At 43.5% G+C, this 22,041-nt stretch overlaps 1 protein-coding gene across 2 annotated transcripts in view; it reads left to right on the top strand.

Moving 5' to 3' along the window:
- The first annotated feature begins 248 nt into the window (after positions 1 to 248).
- The window catches only part of RERG (RAS like estrogen regulated growth inhibitor), a 114,837-nt gene continuing 93,044 nt past the window's right edge, over positions 249 to 22,041 (top strand). For both annotated transcript variants that reach the window (XM_065423680.1, XM_065423679.1), the window contains exon 1: positions 249 to 309. In XM_065423680.1, coding sequence (XP_065279752.1) covers positions 249 to 309 — 61 coding nt within the window. The remainder of the gene's footprint in view (positions 310 to 22,041) is intronic.

The raw sequence follows: 22,041 nt of genomic DNA, 5'->3' as shown, positions 1-22,041 counted from the left end.
ACATGAATGGTGACAAACACCAAAGGTGTCAGTATTGTTACCTCCTTGTTTGAGGACATTAGCGTATGGTTTAAATAAAGAAATATTTAGGAAGAGACTGATTTCTGCCTACTCACTGTATTACACCGCTTTAAGGTTCTGTGCAGAAGTCACAATGACGTGGTGAAGCTGAAGACGGGACCTGGGAACCTTCCGTCTGCTCAATTTTGGGTAATCCAGCGAATTCTCCAGCGTTCCATTTTCCCACCATGGCTAAAAGTGCAGAAGTGAAACTGGCGATCTTTGGTCGAGCCGGCGTGGGGAAGTCAGGTATATTTGTTGTCTGTTTTTCTCCTGTCTTTGATCAGGTGGCTTTTTCCTCACTCTGTCCAGTGTTCTCAAAATGAGCCTTTGTGTATGCAAAAAACAGCTGGGCCTTCCTCTGATTTTATCTATACCAGCGTGAATCATGCAGAGCGTTAGAGAAGCCAGTGGGGTGATATGGGTGTAAAGCTGGTGTCAGAGAGATCAGCATCAGGCCCCTAATTTTTAATTTAGCTGTCCACGCCATTTTTCATGCTCTAGGCTCTGCAAATAAAAGGAATAGTATAACAATGGAAGTGGGATCAGGCTTACTGTTTGAAGTAAGTGCCAAGACTCCTATTGATTTCTGTGGAGATAGAGATGGACTAGCATTGTTTAATTTGTCCCTACATAGCTTGCTCAGATTATGACATGTTGATTATTATTTTTTAATTCCCTATACAAAAGGAGGTCAGAGCCCAGGTAGAATAATGCACTTGTCCTGAGCAGTATTGAGTGCTGCAGTGCCTATTGATTCCAGTGGGGATTTCTGGTGCTTAGCAACTCACAGGATCACACCCTAGGAAAGTGCACTGGAAGCGATGTGGAGCTAACAACCAGTTGTGTGATATCCCAGCAGTTTTCACAGGATTCTAAAGAGAAGTGGAAGGACCAAATCAGATCAGGGTGACTTTTTGGATGACCCAGTTTTGCCCTGTTTTGAGGAGGATAAAGCAACAACTGACTTTATTCACAACATCACTATTTTGGCCTCCTGCAGGGTGGAGAGGAAACAGCTGGCATCTGTTTTACATAGAATATCCCTCCTTGTTGCTTCCACTTAAAATTAGCTTTGAATGAGCAAGTTAAAAAAAATTAGGCTCAGGGGAGTCACAGAACTCCCACCCACTTCAGCGCCCAGGGAATGACTGAGCCCTTTAGTGAGCTGCTGGCCAAATTCACCTGCCAACTCCATTGGTGTGCCCAGTGAAACAAACCCCCATCAGCAAGTGACAATCTCAGTAGAAAACAAAAGTTTAGACACACCCACCCCTTTTCTACTGATCTATTCATTCCAGGCTCGATTTTCTCAATATTGTCTGGGATTTTGACATCAGAAGGTTTACATAAGATGCACCATTTGTACTTACAGCAGCACAATGGTGCATTTGTAGAAACAAGTACTGACTGGTAAGTGATATGAGGTGCACAAGCTACCTTGAGTAGCGCTGTAGTCTTGCATTTACTTGACAACTTTAAGGTCACCTTAATATACACTTCAGACAATAGGACCAGAAGGCAAGGCCTAGTTTACCTCCTGTGACAGTTTGGGACCTTGCAAAATATAAAGCTGGCCTCCACAGGTACCATGTATCGTAGCTGTTTGTTTGAAGTGTGAGCAACATGAAGTTACAGTGTGTGCTTTTAAGAACATAGGGCTAGATACTCAGCTGTTGGAAATCAGTGCAGTTCCATGGAAGTGTATTTTAGTTGATAGCAACTGAGGATCAGGCCCATAAACATTATTATTGTTTAGTTAATTTGGACCCAAGTGTGTTTATTCAGAAAATATTGTACCAGGAAAATATCAGTGAAATAGCTCACTTCCATCAGCCTACAAAGGAAGAGTATACATAGACTCATAGACTCATAGACTTTAAGGTCAGAAGGGACCAATATGGTCATCTAGTCTGACCTCCCGCATGATGCAGGCCACAAAAGCTGACCCACCCACACAGAATCCTCCAGCCTGCGACCCCTGCCCTATGCTGCAGAGGAAGGCGAAAAACCTCCAGGGCCTCTGCCAATCTACCCTGGAGGAAAATTCCTTCCCGACCCCAAATATGGCGATCAGTAGAACCCCGAGCATACAGGCAAGATTCTACAGCCGGACCCTCATTTTAGCAGCGATGGCACGTTAATGCCTAATTGACTAAAATCACGTTATCCCATCAAACCATTCCCTCCATAAACTTATCAAGCCTAATCTTGAAGCCAGAGAGGTCTTTCACCCCCACCGTTTCCCTCGGAAGGCTGTTCCAAAATTTTACCCCTCTGACGGTTAGAAACCTTCGTCTAATTTCAAGCCTAAACTTCCCCACGGCCAGTTTATATCCATTTGTTCTCGTGTCCACATTAGTACTGAGCTGAAATAATTCCTCTCCCTCCTTGGTATTAATCCCTTTGATATATTTAAAGAGAGCAATCATATCCCCCCTCAGCCTTCTTTTGGTTAGGCTAAACAAACCGAGCTCCTCGAGTCTCCTTTCATAGGAAAGGTTTTCCATTCCTCGGATCATCCTAGTGGCCCTCCTCTGTACCCGTTCCAGTTTGAGTTCATCCTTTTTAAACATAGGAGACCAGAACTGCACACAGTACTCCAAATGAGGTCTCACCAGCGCCTTGTATAACGGAAGCAGCACCTCCTTGTCCCTACTAGAAATACCTCGCCTAACGCATCCCAAGATCGCATTAGCTTTTTTCACAGCCACGTCACATTGCCGACTCATAGTCATCCTGCGATCAACCAGGACTCCGAGGTCCTTCTCCTCCTCCGTCACTTCCAACCTATGCGTCCCCAGGTTATAACTAAAATTCTTGTTAGTCATCCCTAAATGCATCACCTTACACTTCTCACTATTAAATCTCATCCTATTATTATTACTCCAATTTACAAGGTCATCCAAGTCTCCCTGCAGAATATCCCGATCCTTCTCCGAATTGGCAATACCTCCCAACTTTGTGTCATCCGCAAACTTTATCAGCCCACTCCTACATTCGGTTCCGAGGTCAGTAATGAATAGATTAAATAAAATCGGACCCAAAACCGAACCTTGAGGAACCCCACTGGTGACCTCCCTCCAACCTGACAGTTCACCTTTCAGTACTACCCGCTGCAGTCTCCCCTTTAACCAGTTCTTTATCCACCTCTGGATTTTCATATCGATCCCCATCTTTTCTAATTTAACCAATAATTCCTCATGCGGCACAGTATCAAACGCTTTACTAAAATCGAGGTATATTAGATCCACCGCATTTCCTTTATCTAGAAGGTCTGTTACTTTCTCAAAGAAGGAGATCAGGTTGGTTTGGCACGATCTGCCTTTCATAAACCCATGTTGTAATTTGTCCCAATTGCCATTCACCTCAAGGTCCTCAACTACTTTCTCCTTCAAAATTTTTTCCAAGACCTTGCATACTACAGAAGTTAAACTAACAGGCCTGTAGTTACCCGGGTCACTTTTTTTCCCCTTCTTGAAAATAGGAACCACATTAGCTATTTTCCAGTCCAACGGTACCACCCCCGAGTTTACAGATTCATTAAAAATTATCGCTAAGGGGCTTGCAATTTCTCGCGCCAGCTCCTTCAATATTCTAGGATGAAGATCATCCGGTCCGCCCGATTTAGTCCCATTTAGCTGGTCAAGTTTGGCTTCCACCTCTGATACTGTAATGTCAATCGCCCCTCCTTTATTCCCCTCTGTCCTGCTCCCTCTATTCCTAAGCCCTTCATTAGCCTTATTAAAGACCGACGCAAAATATTCATTTAGATATTGTGCCATGCCTAGATTATCCTTAATCTCCACTCCATCTACATTCTTCAGCGGTCCCACTTCCTCTTTCTTTGTTTTCTTCCTATTTATATGGCTATAAAACCTCTTACTATTGGATTTAATTCCCCTCGCGAGGTCCAACTCTACACGGCTTTTGGCCTTTCTCACTGCATCCCTACATGCTCTGACCTCAATAAGGTAGGTTTCCTTGCTGATCTCTCCCCTCTTCCATTGTTTGTACGCTTTCTGTTTTTTCTTAATCGCCCCTTTGAGATGCCCGCTCATCCAGCTGGGTCTAATTCTCCTGCCTACTAACCGTTTTCCCTTTCTCGGGATACAGGCCTCGGACAGCTCGTGCAACTTCAGCTTGAAATAATCCCAGGCGTCATCTGCCTTTAGATCCCTAAGTATGTTAGCCCAATCCACTTCCCTAAGTAGTTGCCTTAATTTATTAAAGTTGGCCTTTTTGAAATCGTAAACCTTAGTCACAGTTTTATTTGTGTTAATCCTTCCATTTAGTTTAAACTGAATTAGCTCATGGTCACTCGAGCCAAGGTTGTCCCCTACAACCATTTCCTCAACGAGGTCCTCACTACTCACCAGCACCAAATCTAAAATGGCATCCCCCCTCGTCGGTTCAGCTACTACTTGATGAAGGAATTCATCTGCTAGCACGTCTAGGAACATCTGAGCCCTATTATTGTTACTAGCATTTGTTCCCCAATCTATGTCTGGGAAGTTAAAGTCCCCCATGATTACACAGCTCTTATTAGTTTTTACTTCCTTAAAAACATTAAATAGTTCTCTGTCCGCATCCAGGCTAGATCCCGGCGGTCTATAGCACACCCCAAGCACTATCTCAGGGGAGGCTCTAGTAGTTCTTTTACCCAGTGTAATTTTTGCCCATACAGACTCCGTCTTATCCATTCCATCACTTATTATTTCTTTACATTTTAGCTCATTATTGACATACAATGCCACACCCCCACCTTTACCTTTTTTCCGGTCATTCCTAAACAGCACATACCCTTCCATACCTGTACTCCAGTCATGACTACCGTTCCACCATGTTTCGGTTATTCCTACGATATCCGGTTTCATTTCTTGGACCAGGAGCTCCAATTCCTCCATTTTGTTACCTAGGCTTCTTGCATTCGTGTATAAACATCTAACCGTATGCTGTCTATCCTTTCTCCCATTAGATATGCAATTTGGTACGGACCCCGTACTGTCCATCCGCCCCCTCTTTCTCATGTCCAATTCCCTACCCCTACCTATATCTGTGCTTATCTCTTTGCCCTCTTTTTCAGTGTTGGAATCTGGCGTGGAGATTAACTGGACATCTCCCAACCGTCTCCCCCAAGTTCCTAGTTTAAAGCCCTTTTGATGAGATGAGCCAGCCTCCCTCCCAGAAGTCTATTTCCTTCCCTACTCAGGTGAAGTCCATCCCGTGAGAACAGCTGTCTGTCCCCGAAAGCCTCCCAGTGGCCATACATCCCAAAGCCCTCCTTATAGCACCACTCCCTTAGCCAGCTATTTATCCTCACAATTCTGTCTGCCCTTTGCTGTCCTTCTCTAGGAACAGGCAGAATCCCACTGAAGATAATCTGAGCCTCTACTTCCTTAAGCGTCTTCCCCAGCCTGGCATAATCTCCCTTGATTCTCTCTAGCGAGAACCTAGCCGTGTCATTCGTTCCTACGTGAAGGACGATCAAGGGGTTCTTACCTGCTCCTTTTAGGATCCTTTTCAGCCGCAGGTCCACATCCCGTATCTTAGCGCCTGGCAGACAGCACACCCTTCTGTTTTCTGGGTCCGCCCTGGTCACAGGCCTGTCTAATCTCCTCAGTAGGGAGTCTCCAATCACATAAACCTGCCTTTGCCTGGTGACAGTGCGATCTACTAATATATCCCCTGTTCCCTGCGGCCGTAACTCCTGTCTGTCTCTATTTTCCCTTATAGTCCCCCTATTGCCATCCTGTATCCTCCTGGGGCTGAGTATTGATGCTGTTTCCATCAACTCCTCCCCCCTCTCTATTGGACTAGCTGCCCTTCTTTTCTTCTACATGGGACAGAGTTCATTATAGCGATCATATCACAAAGGAAATACAAATTGAATCATATCTACTTACATAACGTATTTAAAAGGGTGCTCTTAAGATTAAAAACAAAGATTTAAATTGCCTTATCTGTGTTATAATGCCACAGACTGTTAACTGGAAGTGCCGTAATGAATCTGCCTTTACTTTCTACCATTTATCCTATTTAAGGTTTGGAAGTCAGTTTGGACAGTGAAATAAGGCCAGTTAGTTTCACTTTTTGTTTGTAGTCAAACTCTGTTTATGGTTGTGGTTGCCTAGCACAATGCTTTGGTTGGATTCAGAATAATGAAGGAGAATCTCCCTCCCAAGTGCCCCCTATCCCAAAAAGTTTTTTCAGCAAAATTAACCTCCCTCCACACACACAAAATATTTCTCTTCATATGAGGTTTTGTAACTTTTATTTAAAAAAAGAGACTTTAAAAGTTCAGTCAAAAGTAATCAGCAGTGTCCTTCGTAAGAACATCCAGCATGTGAGCGGTACAGTTTTCACATTTGGTCTTCCCTTTATGGCCTTCACTACACTAAGGTTTTCTGGCAATTATTCCCCACTGTGCTAATATCAGGACAGTAGCAATACTGAGACTGTTATTGTGGATCAACTATGAGCAGGATGAGAGACAAAATAGTCCCCAGAGAGCAAACTGTTGTGGACAGAGAGGTGTTAGGCTATAATAGATGCTGCCTCTAAGTGGCTTTTTTGTGAGAGAGATGTAGATTCTTGAGAGTGTCCATATAATTTTCCATCAAGATATGTGTCCAGTTTATGATATGTAGTGTGTGAAATCCTGGTTTCTCTGAATGTATAGTACTAGACTTGACTAAGCCAGACAGCTAGAAGTTAAGCCAAGTTCTAAAAGCCAGAACATGACTCAAGACACTGGAGTGGACTAGACGCATATGAAGAAGGAAATACATGTGGCAATAAATAAGACTGTTTTGATTACCAGAGAGTCATTCCAAAATAAGGTCACTGGCTTTCTCTCTTTTTTGGCTCATCCTCATTTAACGAGACAGGGCAAGACATTAGATTCTAGTCTGGCTTAAGCCTTTATTGGCTTCCCTCCCTAAAAGCAGAACATTTGTGAAGTTACAGAAGCATATTGTAATGTCCTGGAAAGATTCCCCTCCCAATTCTTGATCAGGGTTTGGGAATGATTGAAGCTGAGGTAGCCATAAAGAATTTTTTGCAAAAGAAATAGTGTGTGCTGGGACAGGATGCTTTGGGAATTTTAGTCTTCCATCATGCAACAGTGAAGCCAATGGGAATTTTACCATTTTTATTACTGGCAGTAGGATCAGGGCTTTAGTCTGATCTACGTAGTAGTCCACTTAATAGGATGTGTTCAGTAAGACTTCCTATTCTTTCCTACAGTATATTAATTCAAGGCTCTCAGAAAGGTGGGATGGAGCATGAGTGATGAAGTCTGAAAGAGCTAAAGCCAGATTAATACAAACTTCTACACTTGCTGCTACTTGTCAGGTTTCCTTGCCCTTAGGTTTTCTAGGCTAGAGGGTTTTTTGTTTGTTTTAAATGGTTACATAAAATCTGTTCTCAGTCATAGCCACTATTTACTTATCATCCTACCAGATTAAGGCCCACTATTTACTTATCATCCTACCAGATTAAGGCCAGTAGATTTCATTGCTAATCTACCTCACCTATTTTATTTTCCTCTCTAGATATAAGCCCTTCAAAGATAGAGGACCAAATCTACTCGCACAGGTGTAAATCAAGAGTACTTCCACTGAAGCTAAGAAGGTTACTTCAGAATTACTGAGCAATAAATGAGCATTCGGTACACAGTCTCTCTCTCTTGTGCAAGTTAAACCAGTGGAAGTGTTCCAATGCAAGAACACACCACGAGCTGCATTCTCCATTCTGCTAAGGCCAGTTTGCACTGCATAAACAATGCAAAGTGGCCTTAAACTGGCTGCAGATAATGGATAGAGAATTCCTTCTGAGCAGCAGAACTGTTTGCTGTCTCCTGTGTCACCCACGCCCCACCCCCACTTAAGGGGAAGAAAGGAAGTGCCATTTCAAAGGCAGGGAAGGGGCATGGCACAGCTCTACTCTACCCAGTCCTCCACTGGTGTAAATTAGGGTGCACTTGCACTGGAGCCAGGCAGCCCTGAATGAGAATGGCCACCAGCTCGCTATGTCCTCCCCTCTCCACAATGTCTTGGATGGAATGGAGAATTAAAGCTCACAGTAGTTTAAACTAGGGCTGTCAAGCGATTAAAAAATTAATCGTGCTGTTAAATAATAATACTATTTATATAAATATTGTTGGATATTTTCCACATTTTCAAATATATTGGTTGGTTTCAATTACAACAAAGAATACAAAATGTACGGTGCTCACTTTATATTTATTTTTATTATAAATATTTGCACTGTAAAAAATAAAAGAAAGGTTTATACAATTTGAAGAGAAACTTTTCAATTCACTTTCTACAAGTCCTGTAGTGCAATCTCTTTATCATGAAATTTGAATTTACAAGTATAGAATTATGTACAAAAAACCTGCATTCAAAAATAAAACAATGTAAAACTTTAGAGCCTACAAGTCCACTCAGTCCTACTTCTTGTTCAGCCAATTGCTAAGACAAACAAGTTTGGTTACAATTTGCAGGAGATAATGCTGCCCGCTTCTTGTTTACAATGTCACCTGAGAGTGAGAACAGGCGTTCACATGGCACTGTTGTAGCCAGCGTTGCAAGATATTTACGTGCCAAATCCGCTAAAGATTCATATGTCCCTTCATGTTTCAACCACCATTCCAGAGGACATGCATCCATGCTGATGACGGGTTCTGCTCAATAACGATCCAAAGCAGTGCATACCGACGCATGTTCATTTTCATCATCTGAGTCAGATGCCACCAGCAGAAGGTTGATTTTCTTTTTTGGTGGCTCAGGTTCTGTAGTTTCTGCATCAGAGTGTTGCTCTTTTAAGACTTCTGAAAACATGCTCCAGACCTTGTCCCTCTCAGATTTTAGAAGGCACTTCAGATTCTTACATCGAGTGCTGTAGCTATCTTTAGAAATCTCACATTGATACCTTCTTTGTGTTTTGTCAAATCTGCTGTGAAAGTGTTCTTAAAACGAACAACATGTGCTGGGTCATCATCTGAGACGGCTATAACATGAAATATATGGCAGAATGTGGGTAAAACAGAGCCGAAGACATACAGTTCTCCCCCAAGGAGTTCAGTCACAAAGTTAATTAACGCATTTTTTTTTTAACAAGGATCATCGGTATGGAAGCACGTCCTCTGGAATGGTGGCCAAAGCATGAAGGGGCATATGAATGTTTAGCATATCTGGCATATGGTAAATACCTTGCAATGCTGGCTACAAAAGTGCCATGCGAACGCCTGTTCTCACTTTTTGGTGACATTGTAAATAAGAAGCAGGCAGCAGTATCTCCCGGAAATGTAAACGAACTTATTTGTCTTAGCAATTGACTGAACAAGAAGTAGGACTGAGTGGACTTGTAGGGTCTAAAGTTTTACATTGTTTTGTTTTCGAGTGCAGTTATGTAACAAAAAAAATCTATATTTGTAAATTGCACTTTCACGATAAAGAGATTGCACTACAGTACTTGTATGAGATGAATTGAAAAATACTATGTCTTTTATCATTTTTACAGTGCAACTATTTGTAATAAATAATATAAAGTGAGCACTGTACACTTTATATTACGTGTTGTAATTGAAATCAATATATTTAAAAATGTCCAAAATATTTAATAAATTTCAATGGGTTTTTTATTGTTTAACAGTGTGATTAATTGCGATTAATTTTTTTGAGTTAATTGCGTGAGTTAACTGCAATTAATCGACAGCCCTACTTTACACACTGCTGTTCAAATCACTGTTCAGTTTGATTTTACACCTTCATTCCTATTCCAAAGAGAGCTGGGATTTCATAATGCAAGTGGCTATTTTAAAACTCTGTGGTATTAACAGCCATTAAAGAAAGTCACAAAGGTCTGATCCCCCAATGGTTGCAACGAAGGTCTGCAATACATGCATGGGTGGGAGGGGGAAAAGAAAGGCTGGAGAGGAATGACCTGTACGGAAGGGGAAGAGCATGAATGTGTGTGTGAGAGAGAGAGAAAAGAATGGATGGAAGCATTGAAATGGTTGAAGTCCTTTCCAGCTCCCAATGTAATTGGCCTTTAAATACAATGTTCAAAATACAGTATCTATGCCTCGGAGACTTTTTTTATTTTGACCTTGGAATGATTAGTGTCCAGCTAAGGTATGTGGAAGCCTAGCTTCCAAAAGCCAATATAGCTTTTACTCTGTAAGGCCCCATCTCAGTGTGGCAGATTGCAGGGTTTTGCACTGGCAAATAGAGCACTTCTAGGTCACTAGGATGAAGAGTTATTTCTGCTGACTCATGCTGGCAAATGGCTCCCATCAGTTTCAAGCCAGGATGGAAGAAACTGCCTGAGAGAAAGGTAGCTAGGGATACAGGAGCCCTGCAGAGAAAATGCTAGGAATAGCCATGCTCAGGCGAAAAGCCTAGCCAAAGGTTGTGGTATTTTGTTGTGGCTATTTAAGTGAACAGCAAAGGCAAACCCCAGGAAAGGCCATGATTCAGCAAAGGCTTATGCACTTGGTTAGCTTTGCACACTGTGACTGGAAGGGCATAAAGTTAAGCACATGCATAAGTTTGGACCATTTCCAGCATCTGCTTATGCTGTGTTTGGAGCAGTGTCAGAAATGCACTTGTGATGGGGCCCTATGCTACATTGACCCTACTGACTGCAGCATGCAGACCCAGGTCAGCATATGGCCTTGTTCAGTGATCACTTTGTTGCACGAGATCTGCTTTATTCTGTGTTCAGTTTCAACGGGCTGTATATAACAGGAGCTTCACAGCGCCCCATCCAGACTATGTTTGGGAAGCTCATCCCTTAAAGGCATAGTCCCCAATACTACAACCATGACAACCAAAGCAAAGCTGTGTGAAAAATGAAATGGATGAATCTGGGCTTTTTTCTGAGAGATGTGGCGGTGGTCTGAGGAGATCCTTTTTGGCCGTGTGATTTGTGCATGTTTTAAGTTTTATCAAAAGGGAGATACTTTTACATTTGCCAAAAAAACCTGAGTGAACAAAAATAATCTCTTCACCAGAGCCAGTCAAAAACAAGAGGGCAGGCAGGGAATCCACTAAATTTGTTTATTTGTGTGTGGGGAGGGGGAAGGGGGGGTTATGAAATTTTACAAGGTGCTGAACACACACAGCATCTGGTGGAATCACACGCTAACAACAGAAACGTCTTAAACCAATTCCCTTTTTGTGCCCAGTATGTAATTAAGTACAGAATAGAGACACAGTACAGTGCAGTACAATTTTTTTTTTTTGCATAGCACTTTTCATCCAAGTCGATAGGATAAAATGTTTGTTGTAGAACTGGTTGGAAAATGGTGGGGCACACATAAAATTTTCCCATTTATATTTTTGAAGTCTCAAATTTAAAAACATTTCAGCCAGCTCTGGTTTGTTATGCTACAAAGTTCAATCTTCAAGACTGGATGGCAACAAGTTACTGAACTCAAACCTAGAGTAATTGGGTGAAGTTCTACATCCTGTGTTATACAGGATGTTGGACGACATGATCTAAACATCCCATCTGGTCCAAACATTTTTGAACCTATGGATGAAATAATAGCAGGGGAGGAAACCAAGTGGTTGAGGCAGGAGACAAAAATATATGTTCGGACAAGATTTTAAATGTACAATAGGAAACTCTCGTAGATGATCCAGATAGACGGAGCTTCAGAGGAGAGGGCTGTCATACCAGTTGTGGCCAGATTGTATGAATTCAGCAGAGAGAGGGGAAGTTGATGCTAGACATAGTTGCAACACCAGGGAAGGGTGTAGAGACACAGTGTATGGAGGCAGGCTAGAACGAGTCCATAGAGAGTTGTAGACACAAGAAGGCAAGCTTTGAACCGAGTTCTACGCCCTCCCCACTCATTTTAGACTTTAACTCCAACTCCTTTTTTCCAAAGCTACACACAGTTACCAAAGATGTCTCTTTAAAAGTGATTTTCAGCCTCACAGTGCACATTCTTATGCTCCCACCCCCTTCCTTTTACCATTTTTAGTTCAGTGTATTTACTAGGAAATGTCAAATTCTTTTTCAACAGCAATTACTCATCTAGTTATCAGTTCTGTCAGGGGGAAAATCCTCATCACACAAAAGCTTTAAAGTCAGGGCAAGTTACCATAACAGGTTACTTCAGAAGTCCAGAAAATGGGATGGAATTTCATGGTGGTACAGTGGGTCAATTGCTTTCATTATTTATCTAAAGACATTCTTATTATAGTGCTTGTTACAGGATCAGCTGTATTAGTTTTTCCTAACATGCACTGTATTCATTTTTCCTAACGTGGTGCTGGTGAAATGTTATTATTTTTCCATATTAAACAACTCCTGCCTCTTCTGTCCTCTGGTTTTATGCCTTGGATGAGAGGATGTGCTTATCAGAGGGTCCTGTGTACACATGTTTAACTCTTGTCTATTACTAGGAATAGAATGGTAGCCAGTGCAAGGAGAAGGGGACGGGAACGGGCCTCTGGCCATGCCCCCAGGCTACTCAAACATGTTCCTTTTTGATGTACGTCATGCTCTAACCTGTGATACGACTCTTCTGCACCCTTCATCTGGGGTGCAATTGATCCCTTTGCATAGGGCCAACCCAGGCACTATGCACCAATTAAGCCCCTGAAGTAGATCAGTTTCACCCATGAAAAGCATGTACAGGGATTCTGGCCACTCTTTATCCCCTGCTCACTACCCTCTGCATTCTTGCTCGCGAGCAGCCAGCATCAGAGCACAGAGTAGACAAAGTTTCTTTTCTTGTGAGTATGTTTGACATTACATCCTCCTCCCAGCTAACACAAATCAAGGAAGCAACAGAGGGTCCTGTGGCACCTTTAAGACTAACAGAAGTATTGGGAGCATACTTCCTCCCTCTGAAGAAGTGAGGTTCTTACCCACGAAAGCTTATGCTCCCAATACTTCTGTTAGTCTTAAAGGTGCCACAGGACCCTCTGTTGCTTTTTACAGATTCAGACTAACACGGTTACCCCTCTGATACAAATCAAGGAGTAACTAATGCAGGAATTTGCTAGCCTAAAACCAAAGATGTTCATACAGTCTTATCCCTCCTCTCAACTTCATCTTCTTTACTGTCACTGGCATCTACTCTACCTGCATCACCTCAGAGCAGCTGGTGACAGCTGTCAGAATTAAGTCTTGTTCTGCCGTTTTTGGTGTCTGTTTAGGTTGTACTAAATATAATCTGCTGCTTGACCACTGGGGAAAGGATGCCAGACTCCAAGGTTTGTATATACTGCACTGCTCTCTTAACATACACAAACAAACCACAGTGCTTGGCTTGGTGAGATGGGGACCTTGATTGTTTTTGGCCTCCAGGAATTACTGCAAAAGATCAGCAAAGCCTCCTCGTGGGGTGGTCAGAGGACTCACTTGCCAGGTTACCATAAAACAGTATACAGTATTTTACCACTAACTGCATGGTAACTACCTGAATGTATCATTCAATGTAGTGATGGCTCACAGAGGTGTAACCCCAGTATTTCTTCTGGGTAATTACAAATGCTGGCTTTAGGATTTGGGTCTCCCCCAGAGAGGTTAATCTCATTCCCTCATCCCACCCTGAGTGCTTGCAGTTCCTACCTTCCCCTGGTTTCCCCATGTCCATTCACGTATGTGTCTCTCTGCCCCAGTTTTCCACCACCTTCCCCCCGACCCCCAACTGATCAGCTCCCATTTCTGGTCTTCCGCCTTCATCCACTAGCTCTGGAAGGCTCCACAGCCATCTGCTGAACCTCTTCCTTCATTGACAGCTGCCTCTTTAGCCTCCCCATTCAGATGAAGAGAGCTGACAGCTGGTGGTGTGGAATGGCACATAGCCCCTCACAAGACACTCATGCTGTCCTAGCAACTATGATCCAGATTTGGATTTGTGGGTGCTCAGAACCTCTCAAAAAATCAGGCCCATTGGTTGCCTGGAGACAGTTTCTTGCTGGGTGGGGTTAAAAAGGGCAGCAACACATCTGTTTACATTGTGCAATGTTTTTAGCTCAGGCAGCCCAAGCTGGGGAGTGAACATAAGGGCTCACTCCTCAGCTGTAAGCTGCATGCCATTAAGTCAGCATTCTTGCATATCATTAATAGACTCCTGCAAAGCATTCCGCTGCTGTGGTGATGAGGCTAGTGTAAGAATGTGATTAGACTGTAAGTGAGCATCAGCTGATGTAACTTATCACCTGATTTGCAGAGTTGCTGAACTCCAAGTCACTGGGAGCTGATGGGCATCCAACACTATTGCACATCAAGTCAGTAGAGTACATGCTTTGGATAGAAAGGATAGGATTATAATGAGAAAAAACAACCTTGTCATTCCCTATATTTCCACACCCACTGCCCCCACTTCACTCCTGTTGGTCGCTTTTTCTGCTACATCTTTTGTCCTCATCGGGGCCTGATCCAAAGCCCAGGAGAAAGACTCCCGTTGACTTCAATGCTCTTTGGATCAAGCCTTCAGTGCCAGTTACTTTCACACCAGTGTGTAGCTTATACAGTTTATGTCACCTCTGAATTGCTCTGTTTGATCTAGTATTTCCTTCCATTTGCCCAAGATTATACCAAATATTGCTTTAACTGAGTCACTCCTTTTTTGAAATAGAGAGGAATGAAAAGAAAAAGGAGAGATCATTCTCCTTTTCATAATTCTGTATGCACACAAACACACACAGACACACATATGTATTTTGAATGGGTGGAGTACTGTTATGATTCTTGTGTTCCCCAGTATATACACACCAGTCCCTTTGCTTGGATTTACTGTCTGGCAGCTTTTATTATTGTTTCGAATGCATTTACCATGTAAATTTTGTGAAATGCTGCATATTATGGTGGTAACTCCATAAATTAAATAACGCGTGATCATTACCATCATATACTCTGTACCTGCAGGCCAAAAGATAACGGTGAGAGGTATGAAGCCCAGGAAAAAGATGCAACGGATATATTAAACATATGTGCAGCTTTAAAGTTGAAAGTAGAAAAACAAAGCCATACAAATTGGCCTGAGTGGCAGATCAGATTTCCAGACATGTTAGATGTAGTTGGAGTGCAGCAAAATGAGAGTGTGATGAAATCACCACCTTGGTTTCAAGGGACCATGAAATCCTTGATGCTCACAGGTCAGAAAGCTGCTTCCATGCAGGAGTTTGCAGAAAGGAAGTTGTGGATATGTAACAGAAACAGCTTGTGTCAGAGGTGCATTAAATAGCTGGAAATGTTTATATAATGGTGCATGAAAACCTTTCAAGTTGGAAGGAAGCAACTGGTCCAGAGAGTGCAGGATTTGCTACACTAGAAAATGATGAACATATTTAGTGTTTACACTGTGGGTTACATTTCCGAAGTGCAGTGGTAACATTAATCCGCCACTAAGACACGCCTGTGAGGTAGGTCAATTAGTGGGATTATCCCCACTTTACAGAGGTGGAAACTGAAGCAATGGGAGAGGGTGCCCAGTTTGCTCAAGGCCACACAGTGAGTCAGTGGAACTATCAGGACTCTGTTCAGGAGTTCCTGATGCCCAGTTCCATGTTTATTCCTCTTGGTAAAATCCTTCTCCTGAGAATGCCCGAAGCCAGTTGTATAGGGTTCTGTGTGACGGTGAATCCTGGGTGGTGATGTACACTTGAGGAGGTTTAGAAGCTTTCCAAGTGAACTTCAGTAATATCTATTCTGTGCTGTAACGTGTGGGAAAAAGCAAAAGCAAAGTGAGCTATTTATTTGTTCACTGGAAGAACACTGCAGCCTATCAACAGGAATACATTTGGGAGTCATCCCAGAAGAATGCATAGTCTGTCACCCATGGATAGATTAAAAAAATCCCCACAAAAATGGGGCACCACATTGCAGTGCCAAGGAAAATACTGTGTTAGAGTTCTGCAATAACACACCCGAAACTATTGCTTAACCCCTGATTGTACATTAGCGGTTGCTGCATTCTGGCATTGGCCAGATGCCAGGCTCAATTCCTACATTAAACCATTTTGAACTTGTGAGCATCTGAATGAATTTGTCCCATGAGTTCACGTCTGACATATCTGTTTCCAGACAAACAAATCTCCTGAAATTTTATTTTAAATGAAAAAAAGCTTGATCTACAGCTACTGGGACCATTGTAATTCACAAGAGATGGAAGGGAAGTGGGGAAAAAAGAGTCACTTCAGTGAAACTATGTACACCAGCTGAGGTTCTGGCCTAGGAAACTCTTGGCAAAGCTGGGAATAGAAGTCAGATCGCCTGCCTCCCAATACTGTGCTTTAGGAACACCACAATCTTTCCCCATGCCATTATGGGTGCTGAAGAAGAGCTCGTCTTGACTTCAGAGGGCAATTAACTTATTCCCTAAGGCACAAGGAATGACAGCGCTTGTAACTTGTAGTAAGTGGTAACTGCAGCTGCTGTTCTTATTTATAGCTAATCCTTTTATTATTTAAGTCTACTACTCCGTTTTGTCTTACGCTTAAAAAGGCTAAATCCGGAGCACAGCATGCTTCCACTTTGGACAGATATGTAACTCTGGAAGCAGCCCTGATGCCAGAAAGGAGTTGCTGGAGAAGTGGAGGGAAAGGCAGCAAGATGTGATTGAATCCAAGATAGTCAACCTGCTATATTTTAAACTGGTTTTTTTTAAAAAAACAACTTCATGCTCTACTGAGGATATTTTGGCCACAGGACTGTAGCAAACCTGGGGCTCTGACTGTACATTAGCCAGGATAGATTTGCCATGGAGGAAATTGAGTAGAAAAACACCAGTTCTTGAACCTATAAGGGTGAAAAATATGGATAGATGTTCTCCTGGGCTTAAGGAGAGAGGATTCATTTTCAAACTGAAGTGGAAAGACTTGAAAAGCGCTGATCTTCAACACTGATCCAGGCTCATTTTTCAAATTGAGAGGAACAGAGCAGCCAATAATTTGGAAGGGAGAAGGAGAAGTGGTTGGGGCCCACTGGTGTGGGCAAAATCTTCCTCTGTTCATATCTAGGCAATGCTCCAATTGAAATGAATGCAAGTGTTACCCAAGTAAGGTGGTCAAGATTTGGTCCCTCCCAATTCCCTATCTACCATAACATAAATTCTTTGTAGAACAGGTACATAGACAGAAATAAGAGGCCAGGGGATGAGCCCCTTAATCTCAGGTGAATGTTCCTGAGAGCTACTTTTTCAACAATGTAACTAGGAGGCTCACAATCTGGCTCAGACCATCTGCCCCCTGGCATCTCCATATAATCCAGTGTCACTTCTATAGTATTTCTGGGACATTCTTTTCCCATTCCTATGGAGACTGTCCCCTAGTGTAGACATACAACCAAGATTGCAAATTCTCTGGGGAAGGGTCTGTTTTCTCTGTTACTGATCCGTACAGTGCTTAACACAATGGCACCCTGATCTTAGATCAAGATTTCTAAGCACTACCACAATATATAGTAACAGGGTTTTACACAGTCCAGTGCATGTTGGGGGAGTCCTTTGGGAGTTGAGTCAGTACTTTGGGAATACTTGTGCAGTATGAACATCATTAACAAGCCTTGTATAGTTATCACCTCACTATAGAATCTCAGTGCTATGATGTAAGGAATCACCAAGTACTTCTATTTCCCTTCTGTTTGGGAAAACAAGCATGCTTTAGAGATTCATAGATTTTTAAGGTAAGAAGGGACCATGATGATTGTCTAGTCCAGGGGTTCTCACAACAAATTTTTTGGTGGCCTCAGAGTGCGGCCACCAACACTTGCTGGTGGCCGCACTGACACTTTTTCCTAAAATTATTTATTTTTCCTAAATTAATAAAGTAATATGCACATATATACGTCCAAATCATTGTAATTTATTTATGTAAGGTTTGGGGCTTTTTTTTGCAGACTCAATAATAAAAATCATGCACAGTTCTCTCTACTGGACCTAACAGAATAGAAACACAAATAAGGTGCTTTGCATGTTCTTGTCTTTTTTTTTATTACTGTTTCTTTTGCTTTTTTGGTAAAAGTGGTTGTACAACAATTCTGAAGTAAATTTAAAAATGCTTTGACATACTAGAAGTCCAAATAATAATGAAAAACATCTGGGTGACTTGGGTCTGGGGAGAGGAGGGAGGTACGGTTGTGGCTGCAGCTGGCCCAGGGCTCCTCGGGCAGGTGGTGGGGCTCTGGCCGGCCCTGAGCATCTCAGGACGAGGGGGGGGGGCAGGCGCTCCAGGCTTCAGCCAGTCCAGGGCTCCTCTGGGCAGGTGTGTGTGTGTGTGCGGGGGGGGGGGGGGGGCGCTTGGGACTTCTCCAGGTGGAGGGCTTGTGGCTTCAGCTGCAGGGAGGGCAGGGGGTCTTGGGGCTCTGGCTGCCGGGGGTGGGGGTGGGCGGAGAGGGTGGAGTCAGGGGCTACCCTCCCCAAAGGGGAGCTCCACCCACTGCCCATGTGCCCGCTGCCTCCTGAACCCCCCGCCCACCCGCAGCTTGCCTCTGCATCCCGCCTCAGTCCCCCACCTGCTGCCCACCACCACTCGCCTCCTCACTCCCCTGCCCCAGACACCCCTGTGCCCGCAGCAAGAACCCCCACTTGCTGGTGGCTCACCTCCTTACTCTCCCGCCAGGCTCCCCCACTGCTTGCCTCCTCCCCGCACCTTACTCCTTAAGCATTGTGTCCCCCACTTGTCTATCCAGAGAGGCAGCGCATGCAGCATTTACAGTGTTCCCTCTAATTTTTCCCAGCCATGTGTGGAATGAATTTTGTTATGTGCACCAATACGGAGGTAATGTGTGGTGGTGGTGGCGCCGAGGGGTTCAAACTGTGGGAGGGGGCTCAGGGTTGGGGCAGAAGGTTGAGGTGCAGGGGTGTGAGGGCTCCAGCTGGGGGTGCAGGTTCTGGGGTGGGGCTGGGGATGAGGGGTTTGGGGTGCAGGAGGGTGCTCCAGATCTATGGCAGGGAAGACTCCCCCCAACTCTCTCTCCCGGCAGCAGCAACTGGGCTGGAGGGGAGAGGCACCTGTCCCCGTCACGGCAGCTCTTTTTGCCCCAGCAGGTCCGGGCCAGGGCTTGGCTCAGGACGGGGAGGGGCGCCCGGGCAGGTTCCCTGAGCACCTGCGCGATGCTAAAAAGGTTGCTATGCGGCCGCACAGCTTACAGGCAACTTGGAGGGGCTGATGCTTCCTTCCCTCGCCCAGGAAACTGCGGTGGCTGCAGGGAAACCCCCTGGTGGCTGCATGTGGCCACGGTGGCTGCATTTGAGAAACGGTGGTCTGTCTGGCCTCCTGCATAACACAGGCCACAGAATTATAGGGGGAGGGAGTCTATTACTGTGCATGTTTCGATGTGAAAAGCTCAATAAAATGAATTTACAAGACGAATACCACCCACAAGGTACAGTAGTCTATAAAATTGTGGCAGGAACAGCTTCTTAGGGAGTTAGCAGATTTACTGTGCATCAAAACAATCATCAGCACCCAGTGTATGTGGAATACTGTATCTCCCTCGTTAACTGAGATGACGCAATATGGGTGCATTGCAGTTAGCACGTTGCTGCTATTTATCAATGTCTGGAATGAGTTTATCCTCCCCACAAGCCTGTTCTTTTCCACCAGAAGGTTTACATTGTGATCCTGTGTAGTAGATGTTCAAGAGTTTCATTACAGCATGTTTGAGTCACATGATTTTCAGCAGTGGAAGCAGAAACAATCTAAGTATTATTTGTGGTACCTTAACGTCACTCTCTTACTGCTACAGTGGGGGAAATGACTTGCTGCGTAGAGGACAAAGGGATACACGGGAGTGTATGATTTTCAAGGCTAAGTTAAAATAGTCTGTTAACACTCTGATGCTACTTTTAGGCTTTGCGCAAAGAGGCTTCTGACATTTGTGCCATACAAAAGGTTGGAAAAATAGTGATGGCTGTTGGGTTCTCAGAACAAGGCTTTAGCAAATACGTTCATGATTAAAGCATCTTGAAGCTGGATTTTGTTGTGGCATCTATTCATACCGTAGGCTGCTGCTACATAAGAAGACTCTTTTGTCCTGTGGGGGTGGGAGGCAGAGAGGATTAAGAAGGGGTCTTTATCGTATCCAGTGTGGGCAGGTTGACTTCATGTGTTAAGAGAAATGAACTAGCTGTGTAATTGCTAGACAGCTGTGCTTACTTTGTTATTTTTGGTACTTTAGGTGTATAGACTATTAGATGCAATTGTTCTTGGTTGTATAGCATCTTGATTTAAAAAAAATATTTCTTATGGGGATATAAAGCATTTTGCAACAGTCATTCCGAAGTGCTTGTATCAAAGGCATCCTCAGATCCCAGGTGACAGACCAAGGCAGCAACCTACCTCTGATTAATACCCAAAAGGCCATGGGATTTACTAGTACGAACCTTCCACCCCTGTTCTGGTGGAACACTACTGCATAACCTAGTGTAGGTCTGGAACATAGGTTTACATTTCATAATCCCTGATTAGAAGTTCCCAGGTGGGGTGGGGCAGGATAATCTGGTTAAGGCACTGGACTGCAACCCAGGAGATCTGGGTTTGATTCCTTCCTCACTCAAGGAAGCAATGCCTTGCAGTCTCTATACTTCGGTTCCCCGGTTGTAAAGGGGTGTCGTGAGGATATTTATATCAATAGTTGGAGCTTCTCAGACACTAATGTGATGGAGAACATGTAAGTAGAGTAAGACCTGCAACTTGTCTTGCACCTACCATACAGTTGGTGCTTAACAAGTAATGACCACTATGGAGCTATTTGGGTCCTTGCTTCTCCAAAATTGGATGAGTACTGCTGGGATAAGCCATGTGTGCTAAAAGCATCTTGGAGGGAGGAAGAGGGATAGGGATATGAAACTCCCATGTGTTGATGGAGGCATTATGCCTCAAGAAGAGTTCAGTAAGCCTGGAACGAGCTGATCTTTGCTACTCCTTTACAAGGATGTCACCAATGCTCCCCTTAAGACACAGTCATCTTGGCCATCTGCCCAGATGAAGTAGGACTATGGCTTTGTGCCCAGCTCAAGGCCAGCGATAGTTCAGCCTCAGATGATCACAGAGGAAGTGAGAAATGGAAGTGGTATGATGCCATTTAATCTATCCCTAGGGAATCAATGCAGGATTGTATAGCAGTACTCACCCATATTTTGGCCATCCATTTTTAAGTTACTCATAGAATTTCTATTCCCCTTGGGATACTATTCCCTAGCGAATAACTCTCTCCCCTACAGGAATTCTATGGCCTGTATTATGCAGGACGACAGCAGACAAGGGCCACTATTAATCTAATAGACCTCAGTTTGAGGAAGTGTGAGATCATGAAACTTTTCCCATTGCTTAATTTCAGTTTTTTACTCATGATCACATCCCCTTGGATCTCACTCTGAACAATTCCTTTCCCTTTGTGGAGTTTACACCCTTCAGATACATAGAGATTGTTATTTTTAGGACAAAGGTTTTTTCCATAATGTGATTATAACATCTTTTAAATTTGATATTCTCTAAATACCAAAATATTAAAGATGATTCCTGTAAAATGAATGTGAAAGAAATGCATTCAACTTTATAGCATGAACTTATATGCATTAGTTCCATCAAATTTTTGATTGTGCTGCAGCTACGTTTAATAAAACTATCATACAAACCCTGATTCTCATGAGTAGTTCCATTGAAATCAATGGAATGACTTGTGTGGCTAAGGCCTATTTGCATGAGTAGTAATTGACAGAACTGGGCTCTGAAATGGGAGACAGGTGCAAGCTCTTCTGTAGAATCACCCTAAGCTCAGCTGCTGAAACCCTTTGGAAAGATGTAGTACTTTCTGCAAACTCATGCTACCAAGTGGATCTTGTTAGTTTTAATCAGGATATGAGATGGAATTGTCCTGGAGCAAAGGGAACTAAGGGTTCAGATAGAAGAGGTCTTACAGGGGAAAGTCCAGGAACAGCCAAGCTTGGGGAGAAAGTCTGAAGATTTGTTATTATTTCATTTGCCAATAAAGCTAAATCCCAGA

The sequence above is a fragment of the Emys orbicularis genome, chromosome 1, assembly GCF_028017835.1.
Source record: "Emys orbicularis isolate rEmyOrb1 chromosome 1, rEmyOrb1.hap1, whole genome shotgun sequence".
NCBI lineage: Eukaryota > Metazoa > Chordata > Testudines > Emydidae > Emys > Emys orbicularis.
The sequence above is the reverse complement of the archived record's forward strand: the minus strand, read 5'-3'. Positions and strand labels throughout refer to the sequence as shown.